Source organism: Equus asinus, chromosome 1 (genome assembly GCF_041296235.1).
Source record: "Equus asinus isolate D_3611 breed Donkey chromosome 1, EquAss-T2T_v2, whole genome shotgun sequence".
NCBI lineage: Eukaryota > Metazoa > Chordata > Mammalia > Perissodactyla > Equidae > Equus > Equus asinus.
Window position 1 is genome coordinate 176,816,115 of NC_091790.1, and position 16,047 is coordinate 176,832,161.

A 16,047-nucleotide genomic window follows, 5' to 3' on the forward strand; every position below is an offset into this window, starting at 1 on the left:
GAACTTGTCTTCTTAATGAGATGCATTGGTGCTAGTTCTGCTCTCAGACAATCTGTTTTCCATAAGGTAGAGAGTCATATTGGAAGAGTCATTCTTTTCCCTCTAACCATTCTCTTCTCCAGACTAAATATTCCCAATTCCCTTAAGTTTTCCAAATATATACACTTCATCATCCTGATGATCTCTTTCTGAATTGTGCTGATTTTGTCAATGTTTCTTTGAAAATATCACTGATTTTTAACTTTAAAAAACTAGAAAATGGAATAAACTATTAAGACAACCAAGGCTGTTGTGAATAGGTTTGGATCCCATGAAGAAAGTTTTCAGGTCCCCCAGGGAAAAGGACACAGGATTGGATCATATGGCACATAGTCAGGACCTGGCCTCCTTCTGGATCACTGGGCCCCGAAGATTATCTCCATGTCATAGAGGGCAAGGGTGGTTTATTCAAAGAAAAGGTCCTAGGTAGACTCCTCAATTTTTATAACAATATGTCAGTCTTATCACTTCCCCATTTAGTTTACAAAGCACATAGATAACCCCTCAAACAAGACAGAATTTTAGTACTTAAGTTTGTCATAGAAATTTGTTAAATTATATTTTTATGCTTCTCTATCAAGAAGAGGTGTTATCTGCAGATTATTTAAAACAAATGAAATCAACTGACATCTCTAGGTACTTTCAATGTCCAAGCATCAAATCAGACACCAAAATCTGCCACGTTGGAATATATGAGCCTATGCCCTTGCTATTATTCTCCACTGAGGAGTATTTTAATGACATGGATTGAAGAACACCATAAGAAATTGCTCTATAAAGTTTGTGAAAAATAGTATTGAAGATATTTTCCTAGGTACCTTAGAGTAGTAGATATAAAATCCCACTTGAAACAAATACTTTAGAATTTTGCTCCCTTTGAAACACTAGAATATTTGATGTCCTAACATTAAAGTCATGGAGATGATTATGTCTCCTTTTCACCTGGGCTGTGAGAAAGCTCAGAGGCAAATATGAAACTCAACAACAGCAACCCTGCTTGCCTTCATGTTAAGTATATCTACTTAGCTCTGACTTTCCAATTCTATTTATATTTTATTATTAATTCATTGCATATTTTTTGTTGTATGCTGCATTAAATCCTTTATTTAATAAAAACGATACAGGGTGTAACTATATAAATAAAAGCACAAATCCCTCTACACTGTACACAATTTAGTATTTCTCTCAAGACTCAGAAGGCATTGTAGAAACCTGGAGCACATTAGGTGTCATGCTGAGCATCAGTGACTTCTTTACACAATTACTTAAAGTTAAGGATTAACTTTCCAAAAGAATATTCCTCTTCTTGAGAAGACAGTCAATATTTTTCCAGATTTCTGTATATAAAATAACCGTTCTCCTCAGCCACTCTCTAAATTCTGCATCAGAACAGCTCCAGGGTTTACAATCCATTCGGCTCATCCTCACTGAAGTAATTCGGTCTGAACGCAAGTTGTGAGTTTATTCTGAGCCAGTCGAATAATCATGCATAATGTTTACACTTCTCAGGGTAAACTTGGACACTTTTGTTGAAAAGCAAGACACTAAGTCTAGAGAAGAAAAAAATATAGATGTGTTTCTATACAATCTATTGTCCTATTCATAGACATTTAGTTGCATAAACAAACATATCTGTTGAGTGAGTCAAAAGAGGAAATAGAAATTTTAGAGTTCAAAACTGCATTCTATTTCACAAAGGGTGTTTTATTCAGAATAGGAAAGAACCGAATTGCATTTATTTGCTTGTCTCAAAATAAAATGCCCTGAGTTGATTTACCTGGAATACGTTTTCTTCCTTAAATAAAGCTATGCTAGCCCTACATGAATAACGTCAGATAATTCAAAGGTATGAGTAAGACATATTGGCTGACCTACTTTATTTGCTGCAATATTAAAATTCTGGTCAACTATTAACTGTAAATAACGATACTACCTTTTTATCAGAGAAAAATCATTAATCCCTACATTTCCTGGAATCTATTTGAAGTCATGTCAGGATGGCTCATTTCACTTGAGGAAATTATACACTTGAAATTATTCTCTGATCTATCTTGAAAATGAGTTTCTAAAATTGGAAGAACCCCCATGGCTTTTCAGTACTCAATACTCACAGGCCACATCAAAAAATTAGGCAGACTTTGAACGTGCTCATGAAGATAAAGTATAAATAAAATCTAGGTGCCAATACATGCCAGTATTGATATTTTTGTAATCGATCTTTGGTAATAAACATGACTCCCCACTTTTAAATGACTGTTAATTATCAGGTTCAAATATATAATCTTCAGCCTACTTCTTTTACAAGTGAAAAATTGAATGATAGCAGTTCATGAGTTCAAGAGCTTTAAGTGGGTTAGATGAAAAGTTCTCCACTGATAATCATAAGCTCTGCAGGGAAATAAATGCCTCCTTAAAAAAAATTAAACAGCAAGTAATAAAATTCACCACAGGACTTTCTGTTCTCTGAAGAGTGAGGTTAACCAAACCCCTGCTGAGGAAACCCAGCAGAAAAAGTCTGCTCATTTCTTAAGAATGGCAGGCCCTCATATCTCAGGTGATCCTCAGAATATCCCCATTAGGCAGGCAAAGTCATCAAGTTTAAAAGACTACATTTACTGAACATTTTTCATTCTTACCAAAAAAATGCAGTTATAAAGAGACTACAGTCAGGAAACCCAGAAGGTGCCGCTCTCCCCAGGGAGGCCTGTTCCAGCAGCCGGCCTTCCCTGCCTGACGGAGCAGAACATTGACAAACTGCTCATTCAATCGCTGTCTCTCATCGGGCCCTTCTGTCCACCTAAATGTTCATCTCTATGAAATGGGAAGGCGTTAAAACAAGCAAAGTGGGAAACCACATGAAGTCCCCCCAAACCTTGCCCTGAAAATCTACCTTCAGCCAGCACAAATATATGCAACCAGAAAATGCATACTTTCCTGTTGTTACTAGAAAAACCAGGGGGCAATGTGGCTAGTTAAAAATCTAATTATAAATCGCTAATTTCTCTATTTACTGTAATAGCTATGCTAGTGAATTACTGTTATTATTGCCATAGCTACCATCATGCAATGAAGATTTGTGTTTATGTCCCAAGTGGCTTGCTACGGGTTTCTCAGTAAGTAGCTCAATTTATCTCGGTAATACCATAATGAGGTAGATACTATTATTATCTCATTTAATAGATAAGGAAATTGAAGTTTAGAAGTGAAAAAAATCTACAATCACTCAGCTTGCTCCTCACCACATATTCCACATCTCAAAATTTTAGTATCTAAAAGTATGGGTTTTGGAATCAAAGAGAGCTGAGTTCAGTCACTGGCTAGCTCTGTGAAACTGGGCCCCATTGCTTAGCCTCTTTGTGCCTCGCTCTTCCCATCTGTAAAATGGAGATAAGAATCCTGTACCTTCATAGAAATGTCTTAGGGCTTACACGAGGGAATGCATGTACAATACCTGCTGAGAGAGCTGTGTAAATGTGTATCCTATGTGAAAAATCTAATGTGTACTTTTCAGTCCCTAATTTACTTTAATTCTCAGTTATTACTGCTGGTAAACACTGCAAACAGCACTGTTCTAAGGGTTTCAACTATGCCAATTCACTCTCCAAACAACCCTGAGATGGGTACTCTGGTTATCCTCATTTTAAAGGTAAGAAAAATGAAGCACAGAGAGGTTAAAAATTTGCTCCTGCTCACACAGCTAGTAAGGAGTAGAGTGAAGATTTAACCCAAAGAGTCTGGCTTCGGAGCCTAGCCTTAACCTCTGAACCATGCTTCCTCACTAAGAAAAACTCACTTCGAAAAACCTCTCCTTTCTTGACTTCCAAGACACTGCTTTCCATTTCTTCTCTGCCTTCAATAGGTGTCTCCTCCTCTGCCCTTAAGTGTTGCCATTCCCTTCTGTCCTCCACATACACTACCCCATCTCTTTGTGTGCGCTTACCTCCTCCCACGCATTCAGTGCCTCACAGACACTGAGAACACCTGCAAACTGTTAGTCCCCACACCTGCCCCTTCTGTTCTCCACTTCTTCATTGTAATTAACGTCTTCTATGGGAACACAGCCTCCTAGCCAGAGACCACATTTCCCAGCCTCCCTTGCGGCTTAGCACAGCCATGTAAGCCCACACCAAAGGAATATGAGCAGAAGTGGCGAGTATAGAGCTTAACCCACTGGATGTTCTCCCTCCCACTTCCTCCTCCCCACTGACTGGAACTGGAGAAAAACAAGGGCAACTCTAGAAGACAGGTATTAAAAGAGATGAAGTTGTCTCACCATGCTGGGCTCCTGGATGAACCCGTGCAGCAGAGCTGCCTGGCAGCCTGGACCACCTCAGTGGTGGAGGAGAAAGAAACAGACTCCCACCTTATTCAAGCCATTGTATCTGGAGTTAGCTCTTCCCCTAGTTAGTACACACAAAATTCATATCTCTGGCTGAGTTCTGCCCCCTGATCTTCATATTTCCTACTGGGTTTCTGCACATGGAGTACCTGACAGGAACCTGAAACCCAGCATTTCCAAAATGGAACTCATCAAGCCCAACCATTCCCCTCAATCAATGGCGTCTTCATCCATCCAAGGGCCAAGTCCAACGTCCTTGTCGCTTCCCTATCACTCATTCCCCATAGCCAATCCATCGTGCTGTTCATTCTCCCTCAATACCCTTCACAGGCATCCTCTCCTCTCCGTCTTCACCAGCACAACCTGAATTCCAGCCTTACAAATCACTCACGTGAATTACCTGCAACAATTTCCTACCTGATTTCCCTGCCTTAAGAGCCAATCCTCACCTCAAATCATTCTCCACAAGGCCGACATAATGTATTGAGGCACATATCTAAAATTGTTCCTTTGTGAGGTACTTTCTTAGGTCCAAATATTCCAATGGCTTTCATATCAGTAAATTCTAAAGGCAAAATGTACAAGTCTCCACTCATAAAGCACAAGAGGAAAAATCGTTTGAAAAGTAAATAGGTAACAGGAACCTCACAACTGAACTGTGTCAGAAAGAGAGTGAAAGAAAAGAAGAACGCGTTTGTATACCTGAAGTAAAACTGACCGAATAGTTCAAGTTCCGATTAGATCAAGCAAAGCCCGAAGATAAAAAGCCCCACCAAGCCCAAACTGGTCCTACCAGGTTTTGAATGATAAAACAGATATCACCCCAAGTCAGAGTCAACCCGATCCCCGCTGGCAGTTGCTGAGGAGATAATGAAGTCAGCAGAGAGCCAGGAGGGAGTGTCTATGACTTTATAGAAAAGAACCCTGAGAATGGAACTTCTTGGGGGATATTCCATCTAAATAACCATGGAGCTTGAAAGCTGCCTGCAGTTTACTATCTGGGCAAGACATCCTATGTGTGTTTATCTGAGAATGGAGCTTCATTAATAATAAATCAGAGTCCCACAACTCCTCCATCCTCAGCCTTCCTTTCATAATACAGTAGTCCCCTCTTTTCCGTGGGGGATACGTTCCAAGACTCCCAGTGGATGCCTGAAGCCGCAGATAGTACCAAACCCTTCATACACTATACAAACATACCTATGATAAAGGCTAGTTTATAAATTAGGCACAGTAAGAAATTAACAACAGTAACTAATAATGGATAGACCAATTATAATTATATCATAACAAGATACTGATAACCAAGATGGCTCCTAAGTGACTAACGGGCGGGCAGCATATATTACATGGATACCCTAGGCAAAGCGATGATTCACCACCCGGGTGGGATGGAGCGGGAGATTTCATCACACTACTCAAAAGGGTACATAATTTAAAACTTATGAATTGTTTATTTCTGGAATTTTCTATTTAATATTTTTTGGACTGAGGTTGACCGTGGGTAACTGAAACTGTGAAAAGCAAAACCATGGATAAGGGGGGCCTACTGTAACACTTCAAATTTGTGAACACGTTTGCCTTTTTATTTGGCAACTATTGGCAGACTTCAGTACAAAATGCATGTGTTAGCAGGACAGACAGGGATCTTCAACATCCAACACCTGCTCGGTCCAGCCCCTCAACATGGTCCTCCTCACACCCCATGTTCCAGCTGCGCTGTCTTGCTTCTGACTTAACTTTGCACTATTGCATCTTTGCTTGGAATGCCCGTTTTTGGCCCCATGCCACCCAAATATTTTCTGCACCTGGCTAACACCTGTTTCTCTTTTAAGATTGGAAGCCTAATAAATACTACCGCCTCCATGCGCTCCCATGGCATGCCTCAAACATAAACACAACAACAATTAAGGACTGCCAATTCAAGGTCATCTAATCTCCACCTTTTATTCTAGCCACTGATGTGAGGATCGTTTCTACACAGACCTGACTAACTTTACATTAGCACCAACCGGCCAGTAGCTGGCCAGGGGCCTAAGCTGTTACCTCTTGCTTCCTCCCTTGGACTTCTCTTTCAACACTTGCCCCTAATTTTGTTTGTTTCCAATATAGCAATTTACTTGGTCCTAAGAAGAATCCCACTAGTAACTTCAGAGTAGGATTACTTGGGAGAAAAATAACCAATCCCACGACTACGTAGAGCTTGCCAGAAGGCCACACTCCATTACCTACCACGTCCTTTTGAATCCACAACACTCTGTCATGTCTCTACTTCTGGCTCAGAAGTGCTGAGGAAATATTTATGCATTTAGGATGTTGTGTGTGAAAATTACAAAATAAAAGTTCTTTCTATTAGTCAAAACAGACATATAATATTGACTCACCTTTCTACTTGGTCAAAGACATTAACTGGAGAAGAGTGTTAACAAAATGTGTTGAGGGCTGAAATACTGCTCAGAAAAAAAAAAAAACTGGACACAGATTATAACACAAACACCATTTTTCAAGGACAGCAGAGTCCAAAGGACACGGGTAGGGACAGGACCTCCATTCAGGGCGAGGGCTGAGAGCGTGAATTCACGACTCTCAGCTCACAGAGCAGATACACAACTGAGAGAATAAAAACCTCAAACAACCCATCTCACTTGCTTCACCAGGAGCTGCCCCCACCTCTAACCTGGGGGAGCACCCCTACATGTCCATTTACCTTCTGCAAGCGCCAGAGACCTATACTTATTTGCCATTGTCTGGGTTCTTTGTCCTGCAAGGCAAGACTCAGAGAGAAAGATCACATCCCTTCACACCCACACCCCTGCCCTTCCCCATCTCCGTGTTTGTAGACACTTTCTGTTACTTGGAGAAGAAATAAACACTCATCTAAAGAGGCAGGAATGGTTTGGGGCAAAATTATTTGTCACAAAGAAAATTATTACAAATATTTTATATTTAAACCCAACACCACATGAACATATAAAAACTAAGGTCTAAAGGAAAAATATCCCAAAGACACACAGCTGTGTGGAACCCATCTCTCTGTCCAGCCCTTACATAAATCTCTGTGAACACTATTTTTCTGATGAAGCAGTAAATACCTTTTAACAGCGGTCTTTCTCCTAACTACAAAACAAAGAAATGTGTCTTCAGGGGTACATTTGACTTGACTCTCTGTCCTCCTTTGTTTTATATTTTGAGCTGGTCCACTTGAAGTAGGGCCTGTTGTGGGCCTGTTTACTTCCATTTACTTTTCTTGAGGTGGCATACAGAGAGGGCAAATGGCCTTTCAGTCTCTTTGAGGAGAGGTTCATGCTTCATTTCTTATCTGAGATAGAAACCACTGCAGCTATTCTCTAAAAGCATGGTTCTACACACTTTTAAGGATGGAAGCCCAAGAAAAGTTAACGAAAACTATGGATCCTAGTCACCGAAAAAATGCGTACAAAGTATCCAAAACAATTTCAGCCGTATCACTCCTCCCCTGTAGCCCACCCAAGAAGAGAACAAGTCCATGGGCAGGAGGTTGGGAGTCCTTGCACTACAAAGACTTTTTCTCTGCCAGCTTTCTTTTTATTTTTTTGGAGGAAGATTAGCCCTGAGCTAACATCTATTGCAACCCTCCAATCCTCCTCTTTTTTTGCCGAGGAAGACTGGCCCTGAGATAACATCCGTGCCCATCTTCCTCCATTTTATATGTGGGGACCTGCCACAGCACGGCCTGACAAGTGGTGCATAGGTCCACACCCGGGATCCAAACCGGCAAACCTCGGGCTGCCAAAGCAGAATGTGTGAACTTAACTGCTGTGCCACCAGGCTGGCCCCTCTGCCAGCTTTCCTTCTGCTTCTTTCTCTCTGTTTTTCTTCTCCAGATCAAGTGTAGACACAGAACTTTAGTAACTAATATGGTGGGAACCCAGCAGGTGAGAGAAGGAGGAGATGCACCCTAGTCCTATATTTCACCAACTGATGTTTTGCTGAGGCCAAGTGTCACACAGGATTTAGACAGTGTGCTTACACAAACAATCCCAAAGAACAGGGAAGTAAGCAGTCAGTAATCATTGGTCCAGGCCACCTGCAGGTGGGCCTTTGCATTTGTAGCTCCTCGGCCAAAAAAGCCCTCTTCAACAGATCTTCACATGGCTGGATTGATCTCAGTCCAGATGTCACCTTCTAAGAGACTCTACTCCTAACCATCCTATCTTAAGTAGATCCTTGACCAATAAAGCCATTTTCCAGCATATTACCTATTCAGAGTCTTTAAAGTGCTTACCATCACCTGAAATTATTTTTTATTGCTGTTTTTCCCTTGTTAAACGTTTATATCCCTAACTAGAGTATAAGTTACACAAGAGGAGATATTTTTCTTTGCAACATTCTCCACGATATCCTCAGCATTTACAACAGCACCCAGAACCCAGTAGGGACTCATAGAATGTTTTGAATGAATGAATGTGATGGAACCAAATTGACGATCAGAGATATTTTCATCTGTGATTTAATCAGAGATATTTTCATCTGTGACTTTTTTTTTAAAGATTTTATTTTTTTCCTTTTTCTCCCCAAAGCCCCCTGGTACATAGTTGTATATTCTTCGTTGTGGGTCCTTCCAGTTGTGGCATGTGGGACGCTGCCTCAACGTGGTTTGATGAGCAGTGCCGTATCTGCGCCCAGGATTCGAAACAACGAAACACTGGGCCGCCTGCAGTGGAGTGCGCGAACTTAACCACTCGGCCACGGGACCAGCCCCAATTCATCTGTGACTTTTAAATCCATACTTTTATACAAGTGTGTAGCTCACTATGTATATTTGAGGAGTTGTGTGCCAAATCCAACAATACCTCTGATGGGAATGTTTCTAAAATGTGCAATTGTTGCTATATTTCTCTTCAGCATTTTTCACAGGTTTCAAATGCATCATAAAATATTATTGGGTCAGGGATCATGCAGGCCACCAGATGGTTGAGAATGATTTATTTCCTTGATTTCAGACTACTGAAGAAAGACTGCAGGAAGAAAGTCAGTTCTTATCTCTGAGCTTACAGAATATGAAAGATAAAAGGGAGCTTGAAGATTATCTAGTCCAGATTCACTCAATTTAAAAACCCATTCTGCCCACCAATGACATAGTTATCCGACCTTGACTTTAATATTTTTAGTGATGAAACACATATTTTACAAGAGAGCCTGTATCATAATTGGACGGATTTTGATGAGCAAGGTCTTCCTTCTATTGATTCAAAATTTCCTTCCTGTAACTTCTGGCCCTTGGAGCAACAATGAGTAAGTCCAGTTCCTGTTCTCAGCGATGAACTTTGAAATATTTGAAGCCATCTAAAATATCTCCCCTTGGTAACTGCTACATGAGAATAAATATCCCAAATACCTCCAGTCATCCCTCACTTGTTCCTCCTTCTTGATCCCTTATCTTCCAGGTGGGTGATCCCTGGGCACACTGCTGTTAGGAAACATATGCTCTGCAGGGCAGAGTGGAATTAAATCTTATTTTTAATGATGGATTTAATTGTACTTGTGCCATAAACTACTAAGTGATCCACTTTTGTAAGTCAACTATGCATATAATTATGCACTATATCATTACCAGTATCAGCATCTGTTATTAACTGTAAAATGCAAAAGCAGATTACTCTGATATAAAGAACCTCCATTTCTGCTGGAAGTCTGTCTAAAGAACGGCTCATAATTGACAATGCCAGCTTGCTATACAAAGTCTTTTGATGAAAATATGAAAAAACTTTAAAAATAATCTGGGCCATCAATTTGCACATGCACAATAGTGTGGCTTCCTTCGATCTTAAAATTCATGGGACAAGCAATTATAGACATCCTGAAAGTAAAGCATCCCATTATAAATACTACTAGAGGACATAATCTAAGACAAACTAGTAAAAATGAATTGTATTTTTACAACAAGAAATTTTATTAAATGTTTAATTGAATGCTTTTCAACTAAATAAAGTTGAAGTGAATTTGTCCATATTCAGACTTCGTGGAAAGATCTAGTAAATTGACTCATGTCTTGCCATTCTCATGATCAATATTGGTTAGAATGCTATTATTAATATTAATCACCAAAGAAGGTAAAAATTATTATACATGGTGTGTAGCCCAATAATTTCCCATATTGACTTGCCACTCTTAACTAACAAATGGATTAAGTTCACACTAGGAAAGTTGATAGGTTTCAATTCACTTGTCTACACTTTATATTATAATCATCTGTTTTTTTAAGACCTAGTGGTGAGTTAGAATGTATATGAATATCCACAATTATGTCTGCATTTAATATTATCTTAGAAATATTACGCACTGTTTTCTATTTTATGGAATGAATAGGACTTTGTTGAACTTGTTAGTTGACCAGCCCTGCTGCAGACATCAGCCAATATTCAGCTTTCACCCAGAAACAAAGATGTAGCATGATCACTGAGAAACTCAGACACCTTGACCCAATAAGTCTTTGTTCAATAGACAATACCTTGGATATTCCTTTTCATTCAAAGCCAGAATCTTATTAATCATATGCTTAAAATGTTATCATCCAAACACAATGCTTCTCAGTACTGTGAGGCACAACTACAAGTATTTTGATTCTTTTTTAAAATAAACAACCTGAGTTATTCAATTGTGTCAACAATACTTGTAATGAGTCAAACTGTGTCCCCTCAAATGCATACGCTGAGGTCCTAATCCCCAGGACCTCAAAATGTGGTCTTATTTGGAAACAGAGTTGTGGCAGACCTAATTCATTAAGAAGAGGTTGTACTGTAGAAGGCTGGGTACATCGTGCAACATGACCAGTGAAAAGGGGAAATTGGGAGATAGATGGAAGCAGACAGAATGCCACGTGAAAACGAAGGCAGAGGTCGGGGTGAGGCTTCTACAAGCCAATGAGCACCGATGACTGCCAGCAACCACGAGAAGCTGGGGGAGAGCATAGAACAGATTCTCCCACACACCTCTCAGAAGGAACCAACCTTGATCTCAGATCCACAGCTTCAGAACTGTGAGACAATAATTATCTGTCGTTTAAGCCACCTACTTTGTGGTAGTTTCTTACAGCAGCCCTAGGAAACTAATACAATACTTTATCTCTTAAAAAAGACTTGCCACTCTTCTTTGTGGCAGGCCTTCAGAGCCCAAAGTGCTTTATTTCGGATATCCTTAAATGTGACATAGTCTTGTCCTCTGAGATGAATTTTTCTTTTTCATGTGTGAGGAAGATTGGCCCTGAGCTAACATCTGTTGCCAGTCTTCCTCTTTTTGCTTGAGGAAGCTTGTCAAAGAGCTAACATCTGTGGCAATCCTCTTCTATTTTATGTGTAATGCTGCCACAGCATGGGTTGATGAGCAGTGCTAGGTCCACACCCAGGATCCAAACCTGCAAACCCCAGGCCGCCAAAGGGGAGCATGCGAACTTAACCACTACACCACCAGGCTAGACACTGAGATGAATTTTTTTAACAGCCAAAACGTCACTCAGATCTAAGACGTGAATACAATGAATCATTTGTGTAGGTAATCCAGCATCTTTTTCAAATTAGTTAATTTACATTATAAATTAATAAAACTGATTTTTGTGCACCTCTATAACTGATTTTGGCAGACAGCCTAAAAGATGTTTTCAAAAAGAATAGCATTTCTAGAGAAAGATGTATGAGCTCCTAATGTAACCATCTTGAAATTTATATCTTGAAATATATAAAAATGCATGTTTTCTCAATGTGTTTTGTTTCCAAGTGTCTTTCTTTATGGCCATACTATATATGTGTATGTGTGTGTATGTTATATTATGAATAGCGTAAGTTGTTACTTTATGTTAAGCCAGAGGTTTGCAACAGCACTTTATGGTACCCGAGTACTTGACGGGGGATGTATTTGGGAAATGATCCCAGGCCCTCAGCCTGAGCAGCTTCCCTTCCATCTGATTTACATCTTGAGCTTCCATTCTAGATTAAGACTTCCTGTAATGATGGAAATGTCTTATGTCTGCGTTGTCCAATACGGGAGCTCTTAGTCCCAAGCGGCTGTTGAGCATTTAAAAAATGGCTGGTGCAACTGAGGAAATGAAATTTTTATTTTATTTAATTTTAATTTAAATAGCCACATGCTGCTATTGGCTATTGTACTGGATGATGTCGTTCTAGATTTTAATTTGAAAATAGGATTCCACTGCTAACAAAGTTTGAAAATCAGTACTAACAATGAAGCAAGAGGAAAACTTCTGCTAACAAAGGAGTAACATGATTCTGATAAATTCTCCCGGAAAACACAATGGCGCAACTTTCTTGGGCACATGAGGATTGATTTGAATTCCAGTGAGCACCTAACTTCATGAAATCAGCTAACTAAAACTAACATCACTGATCATTAGCCAGCAGGGGGAACCGAAGAGTAGAGGACAGCATTTTCTCTGAAGAGTGGGATTTTCTTTTTTTCCTATACATATTTTACTCTATCTGGAGGCCCTGAAATACACATTCTGCTCAGGAACTCCCAACCTTGTCTTCCCAAATATCCAGAGTTAGGTATACATTCCACACGTGTCTGTTTTTAAAGGATTCCTTGGATGTGGCAACACCTTGGTTCTAGATAATACAGTTTAAATTTAAAATCCAATTAATTCTAAAACCTAGTCTTTCTCAATTTCCTTTGTCAAAATTTGATTAAGGTTCAGATTATTATATTTATTTTTAGCTTAACCTATTTCTTCATATATCAGAGGAAAATTTTAAGGGTCTTTATATTTAGACAGAAGAGGAAAATTTCATCAGCATGTTGTTGATTCTTTACTTAAAAGTCATTATAACAAAACTTTTATCCATGATAAGTTAGCCACATATGGCCTTACCTCTTGATAAAGGTCACTGAGATCTTCCTGGTGGGCCTGTTTGGAACATCCTGGGAATTCCCTGACACAGCAGGAATCTGGGGGCCAGTCCATCTCTGTCATTTCCAACCAGTCAGTGAAATATACCACTCCACAGCACTTAAACTGCAAAAGAACGACTCATCAGGCTCAGAAACTACAAAAATATTTTCTTAACTTACAGGAGATTAAACGTTAGATTTCTTAAATTTTTGTACCCAGAGCTAAACTCACTTCTGTCATCACCTAATGATATATGTACATTCTATGTTGATGACAGAAATGTAGTAAAGGACTCCATAATGGAACAATTCTGAATAAAAATGTCCATAACACATAAAAACAGATCAGGCATGACTGGGTCCCACTCTCCAGCCGTAAGATCCTCTACAAGTGATCATATGGCAGCAGGATTAGTAAACACACTCACAAAATAAACAAATGAAATCTTATATTTATCATTAAAGCTTTAGTCACTAAAGAAGAGTTGATCAACCTATTTGTATATTGCCTAGTTACCAATTAACTGCTTAACAAATTCAAATTATAAAAGTTTCCATAATCGCTATAGAAAGATTTGTTCACCAAAAGCCAACATCACAAAGATTACTCAACTTGAACCCATTAACCAGTAAGTTTCCAAAAATGTTTGAAATATAAACATAGGTTTGCCAACAAATTTTTATTCAACTGAGTGAAAGTCTTGAAATAAACTATCACATTCTATCACCACAATCTCAGAAGAAAGGATGTGCCTTTAACTTGAATAAAGTTGGATTTAAAAAAAAACAATATGGCTTTTTTTTCTTTTTTGTCTTATTTCAACAAGGATTAGCAAAAACTTTCTCTGGACAGGTTTAGAAACACTGCTTAAGGACATATGCAGACTAGATTCAGAAAATTAATCATGAAAATTTTCTACCCTTGGGGAGAAGGCAGTTACTCTCCCATACAGTCAAAAACAAGGACTGTGGGGAGTCACTGAGCAGAACTCGGCGAACAATGCCTGGCTCTGCAAATTATGTACCCAACAGATCAACCTGTGTCCAGATAAACACTGTATCATAAAATACCACAACCTACCATTTAAAAATTCAACTAAAATCAGCTTTGAAGAATACTGAACTTCTCATGTAGAGTAAAACAAGGAAAATACTAAAAACAATTTTATATTTTTTCATTTGCTTAAATATCTAACTTCAAAAGAGAAAAAAGTCATCTTAAGGGTACTATAAAAGACAAGTTATTGATGTCATGAGTAATACTAAAATTTCCTGAAAAACCTTTTTTATATTTTTAGTATTTGCCTTTTATAAACTTGTTCTAAAAGCCATGAATATACCATAAACAATTAATTATAGATTAATTACAATTAATTAATTAATTACAATTAAATACCATCACAATTAAGTCAGATAATTTGACATCATGTTTTCCATGTCATTGAATATTCATAAAAAACATACGTAGTAAAAAAGACTCTACTTTCTAAAAATCATGAACTACTACATTTCCAAGTCCATCTTTTTAAATCCTCGTACTCAGGGAAAACCTCCTTCTCTCATTTCCTAATGACATGTGTTTTTCTATGTTGATGACAGAAAGACAGTTCTTGGAACACTCTTACCCCATCCACAATAGAGCATCCCATTTATCCAGCCTTGTCAGGAAATGGGGTGCTTCACAGAAATGACTTTTCCAAATAACTTAAGCATATCATGTTCAGTGCCAAACATTTTTTTATTTTAATAAGTCACTGAAATATTTTCTCTTTTCACATAGTTGTTTTTCTTCGTCAACAGAAGATACCAAGTTGGTACTGAAATTCTTCCTGAAAACTCCCTTAAGCAAACTCATTCTTACGCCACACCTCACTGTGGTCTACATCTCTTTGTAGTTTCCCTGCCGCCTTTAAAATTGCCTTGTGAGATGGGGCCACTCTTGCTAACACTGTGGCAAACTAGAAATACCACCGCCATTTTACACATGAAGAAACTGAGGCTCTGATGGGTCAAGTAACTTGCCAAGATCACAGGCCAGTGAACGGCAGAGCATATGGTACTCCAGCCACTATGTTAAAATAAATAAATAAATAAATTTTTTCAAGTCAGTTTTTTTTAAAGGTATTAAATAAACATCACTAGGGCTCAAGCGAGAGTCCACTAAAGTGAGGTACACGTAGAGAACTGCACTGAACGGGCAGCCAGGAAAATTGGGGCCAGACAAGGTCACTTTCAGCTCTACCATTGATTTTGAGAGAGGGGTGTTATGGGCTAAATTGTGTCACCCCCCACCCCTAAAATTCATGTTGAAGTTCTAACCCCTAGAATGTGACCATATTTGCAGATAGGGTCTTTACAGAGGTAAATAGATTAAAATAAGTTCATAAGAGTCCTTATTTTATGCCACATACAGCCTAATGCCGTATAACTGATGTCATAAGAAGAGGAAATTTAAACACAGACACAAACAAAGGGAAGATGACGTGACAACACAGAGAAGACGGCCATTCACAAGCCCATGACAGAGGCCTCAGAAGAAAGCAACCCTGCTGGCATCTTGATCTTAGATTTCCAGCCTCCAGAACTGTGAGACAATAAATTTCTGTTGTTTAAGGCACCCAGGCCATGGTATTTTATTATGCACGCAACCCTAGCAAACTAATAAAAGAGGCTTTTAAAAACTCTTTCAGGTCCCCAGAGGTCTCCACCACCTCCTTTTGGGGGAAATAGGCCTATGATATGGAGGACAGAACTTGCTGTGCAATCTACAAATGCATGTGCCATTA

General features: G+C 39.0%; 1 protein-coding gene across 5 annotated transcripts in view; it reads right to left on the reverse strand.

Moving 5' to 3' along the window:
• Positions 1-16,047, reverse strand: part of TSPAN12 (tetraspanin 12) — a 112,007-nt gene that overhangs the window by 6,283 nt on the left and 89,677 nt on the right. For all 5 annotated transcript variants that reach the window (XM_070512415.1, XM_070512414.1, XM_070512429.1 and 2 more), the window contains one exon: positions 13,242-13,385. In XM_070512415.1, coding sequence (XP_070368516.1) covers positions 13,242-13,385 — 144 coding nt within the window. The remainder of the gene's footprint in view (positions 1-13,241; positions 13,386-16,047) is intronic.